Here is a 23,778-nt window from a genome sequence, read left to right on the forward strand (position 1 = left end):
CGCCGACCATCAGCGCCGATGCAGGCATCGGTGAAGAGGACGACGACGATCTGGAGACGCGGTAGGACGACATAACTAGTGAACAAGATTACCATTGAAGAAAGATAGCCACTGGGTCACAACGACCCTGGCCCTATGGGCCTAAATGAATCGACACGACGGATGAACCGTCGGGGAGGACCATCCCGGGTAGGGGGGGCAACCCCGAGGCCCGTACCCAGACTGGCCTAGGCCAGCCAGGAGGACCATTGATTGACCGAGAGGTTGAGGGAAACTAACTTATAGGGTCATCCGTTGATATAATGTAATGCAAAAATAATACCTAAGAATACATATATAAAATAAATAAATAAGCTGTTTATAATAAATGGTGACAATTTGCATTTTTTTCGCAGCAGATTGCTTTTGTTTAAATATTTGTATAAATATTTTGTAACAACCATATATTCTGATATCTTACATTTATATAACGAGCTAAACTTTAAAATGTTAATACTCGATAAATTGTAGTAAAAACCGACTGGTTTAGAAACTTATCAAATTATTTTCATTAGTATATACGGAACCAACGGAGAGTAATTAATGGATAACCACGCTTGTAGCTTTTACAACTTAGAGAAATTTACCATTTTAAGATTTATTTATGTTAATTAATTTAATGGTTAGATACTCGAAAATATGAAACGTTCAAGTTTAATAAATAATTGAAATTAAATTTATAATAATTACGCAAAACGAAGATACGAAACTTAAACAATCCCTTTAAAATATCATAACTCGTAGATTAATAAATTATTATTATTGTGTCCTTGAACTATTTAGTATAAAAGATGATAAATATTTTATAAGACAACTTTTCATAAACTAGTATTGAAGCGAAAAAATGTGAAATCTAGAATTGATTGAAAGTACAAAAAACTTTTTCAACATTTCCTTGATTGAAATTTTCTGCTTAGATTAATGTATCATTCCTTAATTTAAAAGGTTTTACTGCGATGACTACTATTTAATTTATTTCCTAATGGAATTTTCCTTTACGAAACAAACTGTTTTTTTAAGTTGGGAATTAAAAATTTGCATGTTTTAATTAAATAGTTTTTTTTTTAAATATTTTAATTGTTACATTGAAGAACAATAAAATTTATGTTAATTAAAATAAAATATTTTTAATACATGTGTGAATATATGGTAAATACATATAGGAAAATAGAATGGATGAGCTTAGTTTCAGCAAACAGTAAATGTATTTCGAAATGAATTCGTTCGTTTTTCGCCTTTGGCTTTGCTCCAACGAATTATACTAGAGATTAACAAACAGCGACTTAGTTTTTCGAACGTTGTTTGTGATTTTAAAAATATAAAGTTTACAATTTTAAAATCATTGAATTAGTCAGTTAAATATTTTATCGATATTATAAGTCAATACGTTAACGGGTCATAGATATTAAAACTAGTACGGCGTGCCGAAATTTTATTAACTAAAGACAATATTTTATTGTCTACTTGGACTGGGATAAATTGTGATAGATTATGCTTCGACTTTTACGGATTCGAGGTCAACACTATTTGTCTTCCAATTGATACAAAGAATTAACTTGGGTCCAATCCCTCTACCTACTATTAGTATTTTATTTAAGGGCGTCATGTTTAGTTGAACAATATGACTTTTTTATATCTTACGTCACATGAACTTTGTCTCATGTATATTTTTAGTACGCAGCCGTCATTTTTCCAGAACAGTGTTCAAAGTTCCTGTGTGTAAAAATACTGAATATGTTATGTAGATTCTTTCATGAAGTTATAATGATGCTTGATCATGTGCGATGTAGTAAAGCCGTCTATTTAACTATTCATATAAATACATAGTAAAATAAAAGCACGTAAAAATTATTCTCTCTTACCCAGTAATTAAAAACGAGCCGCGCATAATGAAGGTTTTTTCGCGGATATGATAAATGTTTAGAAAATTCTCTCGTTAAAATTTTCCCCTAAAACACATTCTTTACTTCACCGTTATTATTTTGTGGTCTTAATATAACTTCGTATTTCTGATTTATTTGTTGCACAGCACCTTTTTATTATTGGCAAACTTTGCGTTTTATTATGTAGTATTATTTCTGAAAACCCTTTACCCTTTCATGTTAATCTCTTGGGTAATGTATACACTCAGTCGACGCGCATAGTTTATCTGTGTCGAGATGAGCGATTGTTGGCTATTGTCAGGCGTGTGTGTTAGATTGAGAAGCGCTGTTCCGCGACACTCCTACTCTATTTTCTATAAGCAAATGAGACCCCGGCTGCGTCTACCCGGCGTCAGATTGCGCATAACATTTTCATTCATCCAAAAGCTTCATTGTAAAAATGCTAGCTTTATCAACATCAACTTTTTGCAGCAGCTTTCTTTCTTTAAATGAATGCTCTTTAACAAAAAACAACTCAAGAAAATACAACTCTTGTTTTTGTTTTAAATGTTACGCCTTTGCTTAAGAAATGACTGAAAATTGTTTGTAAATTAAATTCAATGTTAGCTACATTTATATGTTACTAATTTTCACCCGCGTGTTTGAGCGGGGGCAGAGGTAAGTAATAAAAAAGTAACCATGTCCTTCCTTGGGATACAAGCTTGCCATACCGTCAAAGTTCAGTAGTTTAAAGCGTAACAAACAGACAGATGGACAGAGTTACTTTCGCATTTATAATATTTGTATAGATTGTTACCTATTAATGAAACATGAAGAAGTTGTTTTGAGAAGTGAAAAATGGATATTGTTTTGTTTTTACATGTATATATTGATTACATCGTATATTTTAAATGCAAAAGTTCGTTGGCACATTTTATTGGGCGCTGAACATTTCACATGACGCACTACTTTGTTCCGGCTTTTGTCAGTTATGATTTTTAACTTTAATATTAATACAAGCTCTGAAAGCATTGAATATTTTATTATTAATTTTATCAAAAAAAATCATATCAGTGTTCATTGTATTAGCTACATACGCCTGAATAATTGATTTTTTTCGTTATTTTCATGATCGTTACAGAAAATGAATATCACGTTAGAATAAATCGTAAAACGCGCTTGTATTGGACTAATTTCGTTTCTGTATACATACATATGCTTAAATCACTCAAATGAAATATGGGTAACGCACCAGTTGCGAGTACAGTGCTCAGCCGTGCTGTAATGTGATACAAACAATATCGTCTGAAAATTTCAGACGATAGTATTTTTAGGACAGATAGAAATTCAAAACAAAAGTGATTTGTACTCTCAACGACGTATCGAATTTGTAACGTGAGAAGCAATTCATCGAAAACTGACAACAGGTGGTTACTATCAGTCAACACATTTTAAATTTCGATTTATATGCCTCAATCTTTTATATTAAAACTAGCCAAGAAAGGAAATTTGAGATGTGCCTAAATAACGGTCTAATCGGTGATTTACCGCAGACCACCGCCACGGCATTATTGAATGCTCCATTCATGGAAGAAAAATCGTATATTTTGATAAGTCTGCCGTTCAATTTATGGTTCACATTCATTTGCTTTTATTCGAATAGACGGTAATTAATAGCAGACGATTAAATTATCTGAAAATATTTGTTTCTTTAGTTTGGCTTTACGTTTTACTTTTTATGTATAAAATATATTTGTTACAGTAAATATTGCAATTTTATATTTAAAAAGAGATACAAATTAACTATGTAACTTTTATTTACTATATTTTAACTTGTGTTTTTTAAATAAAATACTTTTATGTCCAATTTGATTAGAATTCAGGTTCGAGTGTGATTGCGTAACAGACATGCAAACACACAAACCTTAACATTTAGTATATTACTAAGATTCATAGTAATATTTAATATAGTTAATCATTGCTTAAAGATCTGGGGTCTTTAATGCCATTAATAAAGCAAAATAATCCAAATCAATAATATCTAATAGGTATAATAATGTTCGCTTATACCTCTGTCTATAGAAAACCTGCTGGCTATTGGCAGGGGACTATAACAAAAGGGCCTTCTAGTAAACCATTAGTCCGGTCATTAAGCTGTCTGGGCATAAGAGTGCACTCAGTCACTCAATACGATACTAGCCTACGTCATAGATAAAGCAACCTAGATCATCAATATTCGAGAGTATCTATAACCATCGCTTATATTTAATAATTTACATTGATATTTATTGACGTTATCTATGATAATAATAAAGCGAAGGAAATTTGTATTAAATACTATTTAACCATTTAGACTCAGCTTCTTCACCAATCAAGTATATGGATTTAGTTTAATTCAACACGTTGCACCAATGAGCACGTTGCTCAGAACTTTTTGCAGAAAAAATACATATTCATTTTTCACTTCGATAAAAAATGTTTTATTGTTTTTTTGAAATTTTCAATATTATTACATGTTTTTATAGTTTTATGTTATTAATGTTCAATGAAATTTAGAATACATGGGTGGTACCTACCAAGACGGACTTGCACAAAGTCCTACCATCAAGTAAAAGCGTAACTGTTTCATATTTTGGAAACAATATTTACACACGTTTTGGTTTTTTTAATCCGAAAAGATGCAAGTTTTTATATTAATATCAAGCGAAAATATATAGCGTGGCGTTGTAACTTTACACTAACGAATGCCCGTTGTACTTCACTAAACGAATTGCGTACACTTAATAATATTTACGTTATTGCACACCATTACGAGTTGTGTTGCTTGTGATATGAGATTCATTAGGTAGAATACACTTAATTTGAATTTATATGTACCTATAACAGTGTAAACGAAGTAATTTGTTTGCCAGCTTAACAAAAGTTAACTTGACAATTATTATGAGGTACAATTATTACATTTATTTCTCGTAGTATATTTGTTATTAATAATAAAAAGTACAGTAAACACTCTACTGCTAAACATGGGACTCATTCGTTTGATCAATCTTCAAAAGGTTTGGAGTACATAGTATATAGTATGTGAAAATTCAGTATTGCTTGCCAGGTTTTGAACTCCACAACCTAGATTAAGATTCGCGCATTTCAACCACTGGGCCGTCTAGGCTTAAGTTATAACTTATTATTTGTTTTGTATTTAAATTACCATCTTAATTATTTGAAAAAAAGTTTTTGAATATATTACATGTTATTAACATTGGGTATCTAAATGTGTACGATCTTTTATAACTTTGATCTGCTTTATTTATTCTATAAGCACGAGAAATGATATTTGATACAACAAATGCCAGATACAATAAATTTTATTTGAAAAGTGAGCAAAAAGCCTTTAGATAACAGTATAAACTAAATTGTTAACCTTATTTTTTCCTTCAGGCCTTCAGCATATCTCTTCCAGTACCCTGAAAGCTAGGGAAACCCTTCCCCTAATCCCACCTGTATTGTATTTTGAAAGTTCACATTAAATCCGCAGAACTCAAACACTTTCGCAAACAGCATCCTACTTCATAAGCCGAAGATAGCGGAAACTTTGATTCAACTTAGTCCACCATTCAATCAAATTATAATCTCCGCTTACATCACAGCTAACGCTTTAATGTACTTAAAAAACCTATTTATTATATATATGCAAATATATTTTTATATTTATAAGTGACTCTTAAAACCCTTAAAACTTACATTTGAACGACGAATAAGAAAGGTTATCCAGTATAAACTTTAATTTAAAAAAAAATGGTTTTTATAACTTTTTTAAATTAATCACGTCTATATTTTTAAATTTAAAAACTTCTTGCGAATTTTACTTCAAGACTTAGAGCTGGATAAGTTGATGTGTTGTTCTAATATAATGGCGCTACAACGCAATAAACCATGAATAATATATTTTCTTTAATAAATATACATTCAATTACAGATTATGAGAGACTTGTCTTATAAATCTGAGAAAAAAGTCAGATAACAACAATAAAAATGCTAAATATTGTAACACGTCCAGACTCACTATTAAATAACAGAAATCCAATTTAAGATTACATCACGTTGCTCGTAATACTAATTACTGGAGTGACGTTTTTGTTGATTAGTACGTACTTTTGCGTAACATTTTTGTCCATTTGCCAGAACGAAAATCATCATACAATGTTCGACTAGGAAACGAATAGACTTACTATAAATTGTATGAAAATTTTCAATATTTCTTTCAGACACTCAATCATGTAGTACTTTAGTCGGTTAGAGAAATCGCTTCTATATTTCTTACTCACATTTGAGAATCGAAGCGTGAAGTTTTAGCGTTATTGAAAGGTTTATTATGAAAAATGTTTTACATTCACCGTGTAGCGACCTTTTTACAAAATTTGTAAATAAACATGTTTCTAAAATTAGGGAAGTTTATTGTGAATCAATCTTCATAAAGGAAACGTTTATTTTTTGATATAAAATAGATTTTTAGCCATCAAACATAATACCAAAAAAAATTAAAACCGCAAACAAATTAAATACGCTGTGAACTTTCATATAATTACGGAGATTATTTGAATATTTATATAATTATTTTAGTACGTATTACTGCATCTTATTCAATATTTTTTTAACTATTCCGTAATAAATAAATTATAAATTCAAATTAATAAATAAATTCCGTTTAAATAATTGGCTACCATTATATAATTTTAAAATTTCTTCATAAGAACATATCACAAGGTTGCCGATGCTTCGCATCCAATCTCCATAAATTATCAGCCCTTAAATATCCACTGCTGGGCAAAGACCACCACATTGCTACAATGCGACTTGTTTCATCGCAATTTTTTCCTTCATCGCCGAGCACGACATGAATTATTAACACAAATTAAGCACATAAAAATTGAGTGGTGTTCACCGGCTTCGAACGCACCATGAAATGCCCGTATTATTATATATTCGTATGTACATTCACATCGAATTAAATTTGATTTTCTCGTTGCAGCATCGCGTATTCGATACGAGATTACGAGCGGGAACATAGGAGGTGCGTTCGCTGTAAAGAACATGACTGGCGCCATCTATGTGGCGGGCGCACTCGACTATGAAACAAGAAAACGGGTAAGTTGCATCTTCAGATTTCTGACTAAGCACTATAGAGGTGACTTAGACGACAGTTGACAATTTCGTAAAGTTTTTAGTAAGAGGTGTTTAAGAATTCTTTAGTATTAAAATCCTGTTATAAAAGTAACTATGTTGTGTCGCTGTCATTGAACAAAATATTTTTATTGTGTTTTCTGGATTTAAAATGCCTTTTGCCGGTTTTTCTCGATAAAATCTACAATTCGATGTACCGTTTACATTTAATTTAATCTTGTTACATTCTACATTCAAAAATGCTTGTAAAAGCGTTGAACAAAGCATTTTTTATATGCGTATATTTTTTTATATTGAATTAGAAACCTTATATTACACGCAACTAAATATTCTACAATCATAAAAATATAAGAGTAGATACATTTCATTAAATCTTTAACAGAATATTGTTAATGTTGTTTATATCACTAATCACTATTTATATGAAAATAAGTCAACAGTGTTTTAACGATAATTAAATTTATACATTTCAGGATGTTAATAAAATTGATTTATATTACTGTATAATATTATAATTATGTTTGTTAATCGCAAATGCCCGGATTATAATGGCGTATACAGAAATAAATATTCAATTATCAAAATACTATTCAATGTTATTTAACGATAGTAACGAAGATGAAAACAGACGTAATAACGAAATTCTAAAAATAAATAATAAAACAAACGCTGAACCACGCTTTTGTAACATATATACTGACAATAATTATGTATTTCGTTGTAAATGAGCTTAAAACTTAAAAAATCTTTATTGTAAATATATAAAATAGCAGTTTAATTGACAATTAGTATTACTTTCATAATAGCCACACTAATAATTACAATATACAGTCATACATTGTTTCTTATATACAATTATAATCATATTTGTATTAATCAATAACCTTTTTCACTAAATATTTACAATGACTTCGAAATTTTAATTGGTAAGGATAATAAAAGTTACTATTTCAGTTTCGAAATAGGAAAAATAAGTAAATAAACGTAATGTTCACTAAATCAAAGCTTTTACACAGCAGAGGCCTGTGGCATGACACTTTGGCCGGGGCTCGATACCATTATTTCAGCGAAATGGACCAAGGGCGTAGGTCACTCGCTTACAAATGACTATCGTTGTAGCTGGCGTTGGCACTTGCACAAAATACTCAGTACGCGTGCGTTACAAGCATAAAAGCGCTGACTGTTAACATTTAAAAGCTCTAAGCGAAATAGCTAACTTTTATGTATTTTTAAATTGCTTAAAAAGGATACAAATAAATATAGCTAAACATTATTTACAAAGTAGAAAAGTTATTCTACTAAACATTATTAGGAACGAACTTTTTTACAATGAATAAACCTATAAAATATAACGCGTAAAATATGTTAAGCGCTGGTAACAACAGTTAGCGAGTAATCCTCTCCAAATCCAGTGGATTTCCGCATTGGCTATATTGTTGAGATATCATAGGTCTTCGTTGCCCTCGAGGAAGATTCATTGAACTTTTCTCGAGATAAATAATTTAATTTTTGATAGCCATTTAAGCAAGCCGGCAAGCGACTGCCGAAGGCAGACTTGCTATTAAATTGCAAAGCATCGTGGAGCTTAAATTGATGTAAACCAGTTTATTTTACAAACTCCCTTTTTGCTTATTAACCTTTTAAAATATACACCATAATATATTCTGTCATAGTGAGGCTTACAAAGTATTTAACGATAACCAGGCAAAAATTATAAATTCCTTTATTACGTCAAAATTAAGTATTATATAATATACCTAGTCATGAACCTATATAATATTTAGTGATAGAGCTTTAAAGCTACTGGCTTATAATCTTCTATCCTGTCGCAAATTCAATTTAATTTGTGGTCTATGAGCCTAAAGTTTACTATAATCTCTATTGCTTTCATATTCATTATTTAATCCATAAGATACGAAATAGTGAATAACAAACACCAGCTCAGATAAAAATAATTAAGACAAATAATACATATATGCTTTTACAGTTAAAGTAGTTTAATGAAATGAAACAGAAAGGTAATTCTGTTTATTCGCAAAAGCAATAAAAATCAAATATGTTCGAAATTGAAAAAGAAGAATTTAACTTCATCCACGTTGATATTACAATACTTTAACGTATAATGTTCGTGGAATGACTTTTGAAACAAACATCTTCCTTTCAAGGAAATAACGGAGTGACACGGACAGATGACGCCAATAACTTGCCCGGGTCGCAACCACAAATACCGCCTTTAATGTTAAAATCTAACGCCGACGTTATAAGACTTTATCGTCCCATTTCACTAATATCGTCTTGTAAACGCTTAAACAATTGTAATTTAATAAAGGTTGTCCAGCAATTTTATTTAGGTTAATAAACTTTTAAATTTCTGAACATTACTTTTAGTAAATTTTCTTTCGTGTCGACGTTTTAAGCAACTTCGTTAATCTTAATTATGATTGCTTATCTCCAAAGTCATCAGAGTTTTAATTACAGTTGTCCTATATCTTAGCCATTTCGTGCTTAATGAATGAAGTTAATAAAGGAAATAATTTATTTTTCTGTCGGTCATTTTGCTACAAATTCTAATGACTGAATGTGTCCGATTTGTCGCGTGGCAACAGTACGAGTTGAAGCTGGCTGCATCGGACAACCTTAAAGAGAACTACACGACGGTGGTGATTCACGTGAAGGATGTGAATGATAATCCCCCGGTGTTCGAGCGGCCTACATATCGAACTCAAATTACAGAAGAAGACGACCGCAATCTTCCCAAGCGGGTGCTACAGGTCGGCTTCGGGGCGATAAAAGGCCCTCATTTGATTATTTACCCTCAGCCGTCGCTTTGTGGTTTAAGGTTCCAAAGGGAATCGCATGGAGTGACAGATGCCGATTTCTAGATTGACGTTTTTTATCTTTTTTTTTTTCGATTTGCATGGCATGGGTTTTTTAGTGTTTTGTCTTTTCCGTTTCGTTTTAGTGCTAGTTTCAGCTTGTTTTATTTTTATTGTTGTGTAAGAAGTATTTGTAATTAAGTAAGTGATAAGTGTAGAGCTCGTTAATTTTACCGCTAACATTCTGCGAACAACGCTTAAGATATCTACAATGAATACGGATAAGAAATAAGGTGTAATAAAAGATAAGACATATTTCGTAACATTTAAAAAAATTGTTTCAATTCAATAATGCCATATAGGTCTGTAACTTCAGTTTAAAATCAACGTTTTAATAATTTTCGTTTGCTATAATATAATAATAATAAATCTTTTATAAAATATAAATAACTTTTTATAAAATGTTATATAAAATAATAGATTATTAAGCTACAAAATTATAATAGTCATTTCTTCATTCATTATCAGATGAACGTTAAATGAAAATGTCACACACATACATACGTTAATAACAAGACTATTTTCAAATATAATAAATGGTAGGTTATGAACGGATTTTCAACATATTTTCGTTAAATTTTATGATTAGTTTAACTCAAATAAGTTTGAAATACTTATCGTATATAAAAACATATTTAAGAAGAGTGTTAATAATCTGTGGTCCAAATACAAAAGTTAACTATTACTTCTTTATGAAATAAAAAAATGAATTTTTTATCTCCAAATTTGACCATATTTGTGGTTGATTTAAAAATAATTAATTATTCCCCGTAGTGTAAGTTATCTTTATACTAAATTTTATCGTAATCAGTACAATGGTTTTAAAAAAATGTAACCGACATGGAGACAAAGATTCTTTCGCATTAATATTATTAACTCCTAAAATTCGAAAAAGGCGGCCAATTTCAAGGACGAGCCTACTATATAAGCACAAGGTACATATATTTTGCACAAGTGTCTGCACAAGGAACAAATGATATTGCACCTTAATTCAATAAGATAGCAATATTAACTTCCTAAATGTCGACTGCTTCTTTATAATTTACAGTGAAAAAAACAATAACGTTTTATTGGCCTAACTTTGAATTCATACCCAGTTACTCGGAGTATACAGCCTTATAAGTTATCTTTTGATCAACAGATTAGATGTGCTTAGTATCGATTATTGTTTTTTTTTTCAAGGATTTGAATTACTACACACTGTTCAGTATTCATTGAAATGGTGAATTTAAAATGGTAACATCAGCCTCTTATCGGCTATAAAAAATTAAACATTAAACAAAACTGCCTTCTATTATTTCGATAAAATATAAACATAATCCGTTTTATAGTCCTACTATAAGAAGGAAGATTCCTTTATAATTACGAACAGAACACCAAATTTAATAAATAAAACATTTGCATTGTCTGCCATTATCTTTAAAAATTACAAATACAGTATCATGTTACTAAAACTGACTGCATCGTTGAAATTCATTTAATGCCTATAAAAATATCGTGATCAATTAATTATAAAAAATAAAGAAATCTATCTTACGGATTTCAACCCGTGTTAAATTATTGTTACATTCAAACGACGAATATAATGCAGGCAATTTATTTTCACGCATTTACATGTACCTGTAAAACAATGCCAGTAATTTGGCTTAAATTTAACAATTACGTTCTATTAATTAATAATAATTCGAATATATTTCTTGTATTAGGTAAATATTACTTAATTATAACAATTATATGATAATGATTTTTACATTTACTTTACATTTTATTTAAAAAAAAACATTTTCGCTTTTGATAAGTTATATGTAATACAAAAGAATGTTACACGAACAATTTAAAAAATTACGATATTTACATTAAAAAACAGTAACTAAGAACGCTCGTAAACTTTTACGGATATTCGTGCAACAGTCTCTTAGCTAAGCATGGGGCATGTCTTAACTCGTGCGTGTGCACAGTACGAGTTGACGCTGGTGGCATCTGACGGGCGCAACGAGAACTCGACGCGTGTAGTGGTTCACGTGCTCGATATCAACGACCTTCCGCCCCGGTTCACACACAGCGCCTACATCACTCAGGCTCTCGAGGAAACCGGCCCCTACCCCCACTCCTTAATACAGGTTTTGGTTTTTATTTTTTTTTGTTTTGTTTATTCCCCTTAAAATGTTACTAAGTAAAACTATTCATATAAACCAATTAAGAAATAATAATAATCGTGCGTGCGTTTACGCACGGGAGATTCGAAACAATATTGGTATTGATAACAATAGAGCAGGGTTTAATATACTGCTGTAAATAGAAAATCGATTGAGCTTAATATAAAAATAGTTGTCATATGTAATTTGAATGAAGCCTGAAAATGGTTTTGATTTGACATTGTGCCATTCAATTTGATGTTTTAATTATAAATTTTCAATTGAATAAAATAATATTTAAAACTATAAAATGTTTTAACTGTTTCAAATTTAAAATCCACTGTTAAATAGTGACTAAAAAAATATCAAATCATATTTTTAAAAAAATTCTCTATATTCTTTCACCAAAGTTTATTTTTAAATCGATTCTCTTTTATCTATATGTTTTATTTTTTTTATTTTTTTTTTCTTTTTGATATCCAAAACTCCTTTTAAATAGTCTAATATTTTATACACATAAAATTAAAAAGGTAACGATGATTGAATTAATTTAAATCTATTGTATTCCCTTAAATCAACAGCTGCCAGGTATGTACATACGTAGATAAGGCCTGCTTGAATTTTCGCTTGACTCGAGTTAACCCTTTGCAAGGTTTTGTACGTTTTACATTCAATTAATTTTAATGCATGTTTATATATATTTAAGCTCGATTAAATGTGTTTAATTTTAATCACTCTCAAATTTTATTTATACACAAAATTTATAATATATCCCTCAACACTTGGCCTTTGTTTTGTCATGTTAATTTCATTTAGGTAATGTCTTTAACATGTTATTTCAAAATAAAGACGAACAAAATCGTTTAATAACATTTCAACTATCAAAATAATTTATTGAATCTAGACATTAAAAATTAGTTGTTTTAATATTAAAAAATGAATATAAGAGACATCACATTGAATAAAAATAAATTTTAGCCTGTTTCCTTAAAATATCACGTAAAGATTAAGACAACGAGGACGTGTCCGTCCGTCGACCGTGAGATGGATTTTTTTATAATTGGTCTAGCTTCGCAAATAATCCGTGTAATAATGCAAACGTCGACCCTCTTCATTTCTATGACTAGCCAAGCAGAATCAGTTAGGTCTTATATTTCTTTTATTTATTTTATATTCATTTAATGTTACATTAAGTATATTCGTAACATTTTATTTATAAATGTCATGATAAACATCTATAAGCTTCTTAAAAGAAAAACAAAAATGGTTATCTTAATTTCAATAGGGAAAATGTTTTTCCAAATGTTACGAAACATATTTAACCTGGTTATTATTTATAATAGACATTGTTCTTAACAATATTTGAGATGTAACAAAATAATACAAACTCGAGAAGTCTATTTTTTCACCATTACTTTTTTAACTCTTTATCTTGTAACATTCTTTCTGGAAATATAAAAAGGAGCAAAGTTCTGAACGCGCGTTAGCATGAGCGCCCGCTGTCATGTGCCGATGCGAACAGTCTGCTAACGTTAGCGAGTTCGTAACATTGAAAAACTTAATTAATTTCCATTCTTACTATAACTAGCGATTCCTATCTTACTCCACTACTGGACACATTTAGTCAATTACAGAATATTAGACGTGAAATGTAACGACTTAAATATACAAAATATAATTTAAATGATAAATATGAAATATCGAAACAATATTTTATACCCTTAAGAAATTTAAAGTTAAATACCCTTTGTAAAATAGCGTATACTTCGCATTATATTGTTTTCTATTATGTTGCATTTTAAAGGTTTTATTATTTATTTAAAGCTACAACTTAATTAACTTATATAGTATGGTAGGTATTGGTTGCTTGAAAAAGTATTTAATGTGTTTTCCATAAAACATAAATATAAGGTGATTAGTATTATTTTAAAATTGTAATACATACATATAATAAGGTCAAGAGAATACACAAATGCAAGAAGAGTCGTTCTGTTTCATTGTCGAACATTAATATCCTGTCTCTTAAAGATAATTCCGGAAATCTCGCCAAGGAAGATATTCTTGAAGGCGATCTTTGTAATCACATCACATCACATCACCAGCCGAAAGACGTCCACTGCTGGACAAAGGCCTCCCCCAAGGATTTCCACGTTAGCCGATCTTGCGCTGCCCGCAACCAACGGCTTCCCGCGACTCGTTCTAAGTCGTCGGTCCACCTTGTAGGGGGCCTGCCCACGCTGCGTCTTCCGGTTCGTGGTCGCCACTCGAGAACCTTTCTGCCCCAGCGGCCGTCGGTTCTGCGAGCAATGTGCCCCGCCCACTGCCACTTCAATTTAGCAATTCTTCGGGCTATGTCGGTTACTTTGGTTCGCCTGCGGATTTCATCATTTCTGATTCGATCTCGCAGAGAAACTCCGAGCATAGCCCTCTCCATTGCCCTTTGAGTGACCTTGAGCCTTCTTATGAGGCCCATTGTGAGCGACCACGTCTCTGATCCATAAGTCATCACTGGCAACACACACTGGTCGAAGACTTTCGACTTGAGACACTGCGGTATTTGGGATGAGAAGATATCGTGTAGCTTCCCGAACGCTGCCCAGCCGAGTTGAATTCGACGATTGACCTCTTTCTCGAAGTTGGACCTACCTAGTTGGATGGTCTGACCTAGGTAGACATAGTTGTCTACAACTTCGAGTGCAGAATTTCCAACCTTGACTTGAGTGGGTGCAACATGAATGTTCGACATGATTTTCGTCTTGTCCATGTTCATTTTTAGACCCACTTGTTGGGAAACCCTGCTGAGATCATCGAGCATAGTGCCGAGGTCTTCCAAGGTCTCAGCCATAATTACAATGTCATCGGCAAATCGAAGATGAGTGATGTACTCGCCGTTAATATTGATGCCAAGTCCGTTCCAGTCCAGAAGCTTGAAAACATCTTCCAATGCAGCGGTAAACAGTTTCGGAGATATCACGTCTCCCTGTCTTACACCTCTCTGCAGTTGGATAGGTTTTGAGTTCTGATCCTGGAGTCGGATCGACATGGTGGCGTTCTCGTACAAGCACTTTAACACCCTGATATACCGATAATCAATTTGGCACCTTTGAAGAGAATTCAGCACGGCCCAGGTTTCGATCGAATCAAAGGCTTTCTCATAGTCCACAAACGCTAAGCAAAGTGGCTGGTTATACTCCTCAGTCTTCTGTATAACTTGCCGCAGCGTATGTATGTGGTCTATGGTGCTAAAGCCTTTCCGGAATCCGGCTTGTTCGGGTGGCTGGAAGTCGTCAAGTCTTTGCTCGAGACGATTCGTAATGACTCTCGAAAACAACTTGTAAACATGACTCAGCAGTGAGATGGGCCTGTAATTCTTCAGAAGGGTTTTATCACCCTTCTTAAAGAAAAGTACCACCACACCTCTGTGCCATGCTTTTGGCGTTTGACCTTTGGCAATGACGGAGTTAAAAAGCCTCTGAAGAGCCCTGAGGATCGGTGTACCACCCGCCTTCAGAAGCTCGGCTGTAATACCATCATCACCAGGTGCCTTGTTGTTTTTGAGTTGTCCGAGAGCCATTCTAATCTCGAAAAGACTGACGTCCTGAAAATCTTCAGTGTAGTGTCGGGTTAGTCTTGCTCTGGGATCTGCAGCATGACTACTGACAGGTGATTGAGCTGTCGTGTACAGCTGACCGTAGAACTTCTCAACCTCTTCCAACAGCTCAGATCTTGACGTGACTATTCTGCCATCCTCAGTTTTCAGCCTTGTCAGTTGACTCTGACCAACAGACAGATCTCTGGCGAACACTTTAGAGCCTTTGTTCCGCTCGATGGCCTCTTTAATGCGCATTGTATTAAATTGGCGAGTGTCGCGAGTTAGAGACTTTGAAATCCGTCTGTTGATCAGCCGATAGCCGGCAGCATCAGCTGGGGACGTCAGAATCATTTTCCGTCTTTCCTCCATAAGCCGTAGGGTAGAGGCAGAGATCTTTTTGGTTCCTTTTGTACGGCTGGTCTTGAAGGTCTTAGACCCAGCCGTACGGACAGTTTCCACAAGCCTGTCGTTGTATGTGTCCACTTCCTCGCAGTCTGCTAGGCAATCGAATCGGTTTTGCAGTTCGAGCTGAAAGGCTTCGGGATTTCGGATTTGAAGAGGTGATGGTCGGAGCGTAGACTTCATCAGTCGGGACCTCTGGAGTTTAACATTGATATTTAACGAGCATCTTACGAGTCTGTGATCGCTCCCAGTTTTGACTGCATTGATCACGGAGACGTCATTAAATATTTGTCTTCTCGTCGACAAGATGAAGTCTATCTCATTCTTGGTTTTCCCATCAGGGCTCACCCAGGTCCATTTACGCTGACCTGGCTTCTTGAAAAAGGAGTTCATCATAAAGAGTCCCTCCTTCTCCATAAAGTCGGCCAACATCTGGCCCCGAGTGTTGCGGTCTCCAATTCCATGAGGTCCCACCTTTAACTCATCACCGAATCGTTTGCCCAGCTTCGCGTTGAAGTCCCCCATTACAACGGTGAAATGAGTCTTGTTGGTATGTATGGCTTTAGATAAATCCTCATACATGACCTCAACCTCATCGTCGGAGTGTGTCGAAGTCGGCGCGTATACCTGTATGACCTTCAAAGAATACCGCTTGGTGATTCTGAGTATAAGGTACGCCACCCTAGCCGACACACTCTCGATTTTCACAACGTTGTTAACGAGGTACTTGTGGACTATGAACCCGACACCACCTTGAGACAGTTGATCGCCCTCTCGGAAATAGAGAAGGTTACCGGATTTCAGGATCATCGTATCCTCCCCCTGTCTTCGGACTTCGGATAATCCGACGATATCCCAGTGTAACCTGCTCAATTCTTCCTCCAGTTCGATGATCTTCTCGTCGGTCCGCAGTGTACGCGTGTTATATGTTGCCAGGGCCAGAGGTCGTCGGTGTTGGTAACACGAAATCTGCCGGGGATTCTTAGCACCCCCTGCCCCGCCGTTACCACAGCTGTTACCAAGGCTAGGAATAGCAGGGCTGCCGGGGACTAGGGGCCGTGGTTTAGTTGCGCGAATCATGAGGGGATATGCCATAATCGCCACGCTTGGCAGACGGGTTGGCGATCGCAGTAAGTTAGTCATAGTACTCAGAGAGACGCTGCTGCCCGTTCTCTGGTGTATATTCCCTCGGGTCGACTTCTACGCCCCCCACGGGATGAGATGGGGTGGTGATATTCGTCGCCTTCTTTGTAATATTATTGCGTAAACAAAACAAGCAAGGGCCAAGTTTTTGTCACAAATATAAATATTATATATCTTAAAGGCGATTCCAATATTTGTATTTTTTCCTAAGTATAACTGTACTATTACTCACTTCTTAAAACCTAAATTATGTAATAATTAATACCAATTTTATGATTTTAGATTTCATAATATTAAATGTGCAACAGGTAACAGCTACAGATGGTGACAAAGACAGACAGCAGAACATTGTTTACTTCCTCACGGGTCAAGGCATTGATCCAGACAATCCATCTAATAGCAAATTTGATATCAACCGAACAACTGGAGAGATATTCGTTCTTAAGGTAAACTAATATAAGTGTTGCAACAACTGTTTGTAAGCTGTTAGCTTAAGTTAACTTCAATTTTTAAACATTAAAAGTTGGTATATAGTTGCCTTCATAGATTTAAATGTTTTTTTTTTCTTGTAGCCATTAGATCGTGATCAACCAAATGGAAGACCTCAATGGAGATTCACTGTATTTGCTCAAGATGAAGGAGGTGAAGGGCTTGTAGGTTATGCTGATGTTCAAGTTAATCTTAAGGACATTAACGATAATGCACCAATATTCCCGCAAGGTGTCTACTTTGGCAATGTTACAGAAAATGGGACAGCAGGCATGGTTGTTATGACTATGACTGCCATAGATTACGATGATCCAGCTGAAAGTAACAATGCGAAATTATGGTATTCTATTGAGAAAAATGTAATAGAAGAAGAAACAGGTTCCCCAATATTTGAAATAGAACCAGAAACCGGTGTCATTAAGACAGCTGTATGTTGTTTGGATCGTGAAAGAACGCCCGATTATTCTATACAAATCGTAGCATCAGACGGAGGAGGGTTGAAAGGAACTGGTACAGCGTCTATAAGAGTAAAAGATATAAATGATATGCCACCTCAATTTACTAAAGACGAATGGTTTACAGAAGTAGATGAAACAGATGGGACTAATTTGCCAGAAATGCCGATTCTAACAGTAACTGTTCACGATGAAGATGAAACTAATAAATTTCAATATAAAGTAATTGAAAATAGTGGATACGGTGCCGACAAATTTACTATGGTTAGAAATAATGACGGTACTGGTTCATTAAAAATCGTTCAGCCTCTTGACTATGAAGACCAGTTACAAAGCAATGGTTTTAGATTTAGAATACAAGTTAACGATAAAGGAGAAGACAACGATAATGACAAATATCATGTAGCTTATTCGTGGGTAGTTGTTAAACTTAGGGATATAAATGACAATAAACCACAATTTGAACGAGCAAATATTGAAGTATCCGTGTACGAAAATGCAGAAGTTGGCAAAAGTCTTGAAACATTTAAAGCTACAGATCCGGATCAAGGCGGTAAAAGTAAAGTTTCATATGCTATCGATAGATCATCGGACAGAAAAAGACAGTTTTCTATAAGCCAAGAAGGTACTGTAAGTATTCAAAGATCTTTAGATAGAGAGGATACGCCCAGACATCAAGTAAAAATATTAGCTATAGATGACGGAGTTCCTCCTAGAACAGCTACAGCAACTTTAACCGTTATTGTGCAAGATATTAATGACAATGCGCCTACATTCCTTAAAGATTACAGGCCAGTTTTAACAGAGCACATTACACCTAAAAAAGTAGCTGAAATTTTGGCCACTGACGATGATGACAGATCTAAAAGCAACGGTCCTCCATTCCAATTTAGACTTGATCCTGGTGCTGATGACATAATAAGAGCGTCATTTAAAGTTGAACAAGACCAAAAAGGTGCCAATGGTGATGGTATGGCGATTGTTTCCTCGCTTCGTTCTTTCGATAGAGAACAGCAAAAAGAGTATCTCATTCCTATCATAATAAAAGATCACGGGAATCCAGCAATGACTGGAACTAGTACTTTAACCGTAGTAATTGGCGATGTCAATGATAACAAAATGCAACCTGGATCTAAGGAAATTCTTGTATACAATTACCAAGGTCAAGCACCAGATACTGAAATTGGAAGAGTTTATGTGTATGATTTAGATGATTGGGACTTACCCGATAAGAAATTTTTCTGGGAAAGTTCTGAACATCCAAACTTTACATTAAATGAAGAAACAGGTATGGTACAAATGAGACATAAAACCAGAGAAGGCAGATATCATTTGAAGTTCAAAGTTTATGATAGGAAACACACCCAAACTGATGTGCCTGCTAACGTCACTGTGTACGTAAAGGAAATATCACACGATGCAATCATAAATTCAGGTTCAATACGAATATCTGGAATATCGGATGAAGATTTTATACGGGTCTGGAATTATAAAACATTAAGTGTATCTCGAAGCAAGTTAGATATATTTAAAGACAAATTAGCCGATTTACTTAATACTGAACGAGAAAATATTGATATTTTCAGTGTTCAATTGAGAAAGAAACATCCACCAGTAACTGATATTCGTTTTTCAGCACACGGTGCACACTATTATAAACCAATCCGGTTAAATGGAATAGTATTAATGCACAGAGAGGAAATAGAAAGAGCTGTTGGAATAAATATTACTATGGTTGGTATTGATGAATGTATTTATGAAAATCAAATGTGCGAAGGATCTTGCACAAATGTCCTGGATATAAGTAATTTACCATATATGGTCAATTCTAATAAAACTGCGCTTGTCGGTGTAAGAGTTGATGTTATAGCGGAGTGCACGTGTGGTGCGAGAAACTTCACACAAGCCGAGACCTGTCGAAATTCTCCTTGTTACAATGGTGGTAGATGTATAGAAGGTAAATATGGCTTAACTTGCTCATGCCCACCTGGCTATACAGGTCCAAGATGTCAACAAACATCAAGAAGTTTTAGAGGCACCGGATGGGCGTGGTACCCATCTTTGGAGATGTGTGATAGCTCTCATTTAAGCTTTGAATTTATAACACGAAAATCAGAAGGTGTTTTACTTTACAACGGACCAATAGTCCCACCCGAACCAGAAGAAATAGTCGTGTCAGATTTTATTTCTGTTGAACTAGAAAGAGGAAATCCCAGATTACTTATAGATTTCGGATCAGGCACATTAGAACTAAGAGTGAAAACTAAAAAGTCATTAGATGACGGCGAATGGCATCGCTTAGATATATTTTGGGATACTGAAAACGTAAGAATGATTGTTGATTTCTGTAGATCAGCAGATATCCAAGAAATGGAAGACGGCACACCGCCAGAGTTCGACGACTCAACGTGTCAAGCATCTGGTAGCATACCTCCATTTAATGAATATTTAAATGTGAATGCACCATTGCAAATTGGAGGTCTTTACATCGAACATTTTGATCCTACGCATTATCATTGGCAATACATGCCTATTGGGAAAGGTTTCGACGGATGTATTAGGAATTTAATACACAACAGTAAATTGTATGACTTAGCACATCCTGGACTATCACGAAATTCTGTAGCAGGCTGTCCACAAACTGAGGAAGTTTGCAACCAAGCCGATACTACATCAAGATGTTGGGAGCATGGCACTTGTGTTGGTAGTTTTTCAGAAGCTAGATGTCAATGTCTACCAGGCTGGACAGGGCCATCGTGCAATTTACCAACAACGCCAACAAGTTTTAGACCCCAGAGCTACGTTAAATTCGCATTAAGCTTCGAACCTGACAGATTTAGTACGCAAATTCAACTACGATTTAGAACTCGAGAACCTCACGGAGAACTTTTTAGAGTGAGTGATCAGCACAATCGTGAATATGGAATTTTAGAAGTAAAAGATTCACGACTGCATTTCCGATTCAACCTAAATTCGTTACGGACAGAAGAACGCGACGTTTGGCTAAATTCTGTAGCAGTTGATGATGGCCAATGGCACATTGCTCGTGTCAGCAGATACGGTAGTGCCGCCACTCTTGAAATTGATGGTGGCGAAGGAAGAAGATACAATGAAACGTTTACATTTGAAGGACATCAATGGCTTCTTGTTGATAAACAGGAAGGTGTATATGCAGGAGGCAAAGCTGAATACACTGGTGTGAGAACATTTGAAGTATATGCCGATTTCCAAAAAGGATGCTTAGATGATATCAGATTAGAGGGCAAGCATCTACCATTGCCTCCAGCAATGAATGGCACTCAATGGGGTCAAGCAACTATGGCAAGAAATTTGGATAGAAATTGCCCATCTAATAGTCCCTGCATCAATGTTCACTGCACCGAACCATTTGTTTGTGTTGATCTTTGGAACGAATACGAATGCACGTAAGTACCGATCAATGTGAAATTCTAAGAAATATTACATTTTTTAAACATTAAAATCATACTGACATTTTTAAGTCGCTAACGTACTTTTTTATAAATAAATCATCCGTTTGTCTAAAAACACAAAATAAAATAATCAGATTTAAGGAAATTAAAGCCGTTAGGCTAAACACATTTTAAAGTAACATTAATTTGATACCTTAGACAAAAATATATTTATGATTGACTTTATCAGTAACTTGATATTTATTAATTTTAGGCGCGCACTGAGTTCCTTAGTAGGTTTATTTATTCGTATTAATATTTTTTAACATACTTATATTATGTAAGAATCATTTTATTTAAAAAATATAATAATTATATCGCTTATATAATAACTTCTTCGCTTTCACATTATACAATTATAATTATCTAATTATTTAATATCCATATTACACTATATAATTAATATTTCAATTGTATTAATATAATATTTTTACGTATGTGTGTATCTGTGTATGTTAACATATTGGAATGGTGTCTAGCTGCGGTGAGGGTTTGGTATTGTCTCCGGACGGCAAGGGTTGCGTAGACAAGAACGAATGTCTCTACTTCCCGTGCCGCAACGGCGGCTCGTGTGTCAACCGGGAGCCGGGCTATCGCTGCCATTGCCCCGAGGGTTTCTGGGGCGAGAACTGCGAGCTCGTTCAGGAAGGCCGCACGCTCAAGCTCAGCATGGGCGCGCTGGCGGCCATCCTCGTCTGCCTCCTTATTATCATGAGTGAGCACATAGCCTAGTCGCGTATCGCGTGTCTCCTCACCCTTCACCCGATCACTATCGCACACTCATTATCTATCTCATCTTATCTATATAGTAGTAGTGCATGCTTCGTATTGTGGGGGCTCAGTGCGCGCGATGGTGCCGGTTCGGGAGGTATAGCGCACAATGTATAGGTGTCCGGGTGGATCGAGTCGCGCGGGTGGGACGTGTGTCAACGTGAACGAGTGCGTGCACAATCCATGTCTGAACGGAGGCACGTGTGTGGACCGCGAGCCGGCGCGCCGCTACGACTGCATCTGCCCATTCGCCTACACCGGCCATGACTGCGAACTAGAACTATTGGCCTCGGGAATCATCATGCCTTCCAGAGATTTCATTATAGCTATCATTGTCTGTTTGTTTTTGCTTTTAGGTGAGCACTTTATCATTTTGCATGTTTTCATATTTATTTGATAAATGTTTAATATAGTTTAATGTTCATTAGTAATCATTTTCAGTCGTCTTGATTTTAGAATATTAAATGTTATTAATGATGTATGAGAGGCTCTTATAAAGATAATGAATACTATTACTATGTTTCCACTTTACTCGTATGAAAATCGTTAACAATTCTAGATAGGTCAGAAAATGCACGTGTATATAGTATTCGCTAAAAGCTCTGTTCATGCTCGACTTTACGAGCTCGGCGTTTATTTTGTGAATCGCTATAGACATATTCATAAAGTGGTAATATAAACGCTTAGTGCAATACATAGAGCTTACGAATAAGATTACTTATCTTTATATAATATAGTTTTGTTAGAAATATTGACTGAAATGCTATATTTCATAATGTAATGTTTGTGTAGCATCATACCTAACATTTCCAGTTTACGATTGTTTGTAAATAATATTTATTTCAAACATAAATTATAATCGAAAATAATACCTACTTAGATTTCCAATATCTCAATAAGAAATTGTTCTTAGAATTAAGTAATAAAACATTTTATTACGAAAGGAAATGACGGGCCATTGTCTTGGGTATTAATAATATACAAACTTGTTATATTGACGCCTTTTCATAACATCGTCAAACTAAAATATAAATGTACCCATAATCAACAAGAACATTTAGTAAAAGTGAAGTTTTGGTCATATAATTAACTTTGCTAGAAATAAATAAATTTATTAGTATCATTTCTATCACAAATAACTACTAAATGACTTATTTCATATGCACGTTTGGAGAAACGCCAACTGTTAATACAATTCCGTATTACAAATCCTTTTATAAAGCGCAATGTACAAATCATACTTGAGCGCTCGTGGGATCAAATTTTCAGTTTCGATAGTAGCTTCCCGATAAACCTCACACCATTTGAAAATGAACACTAACACCGCTAGACCCTTTATTCATGGCTTGGTTAATACGCCACATTC

General features: G+C 34.5%; 1 protein-coding gene across 1 annotated transcript in view; it reads left to right on the plus strand.

The window, feature by feature from the left end:
• Window positions 1-23,778, plus strand: part of LOC126781424 (neural-cadherin-like) — a 101,806-nt gene that overhangs the window by 73,994 nt on the left and 4,034 nt on the right. The window contains exons 3-7 of the mRNA XM_050506392.1: window positions 6,928-7,043; window positions 9,686-9,850; window positions 17,536-17,673; window positions 17,800-21,596; window positions 22,121-22,356. Coding sequence (XP_050362349.1) covers window positions 6,928-7,043; window positions 9,686-9,850; window positions 17,536-17,673; window positions 17,800-21,596; window positions 22,121-22,356 — 4,452 coding nt within the window. The remainder of the gene's footprint in view (window positions 1-6,927; window positions 7,044-9,685; window positions 9,851-17,535; window positions 17,674-17,799; window positions 21,597-22,120; window positions 22,357-23,778) is intronic.

This window comes from Nymphalis io, chromosome 3, assembly GCF_905147045.1.
Source record: "Nymphalis io chromosome 3, ilAglIoxx1.1, whole genome shotgun sequence".
Lineage (NCBI taxonomy): Eukaryota > Metazoa > Arthropoda > Insecta > Lepidoptera > Nymphalidae > Nymphalis > Nymphalis io.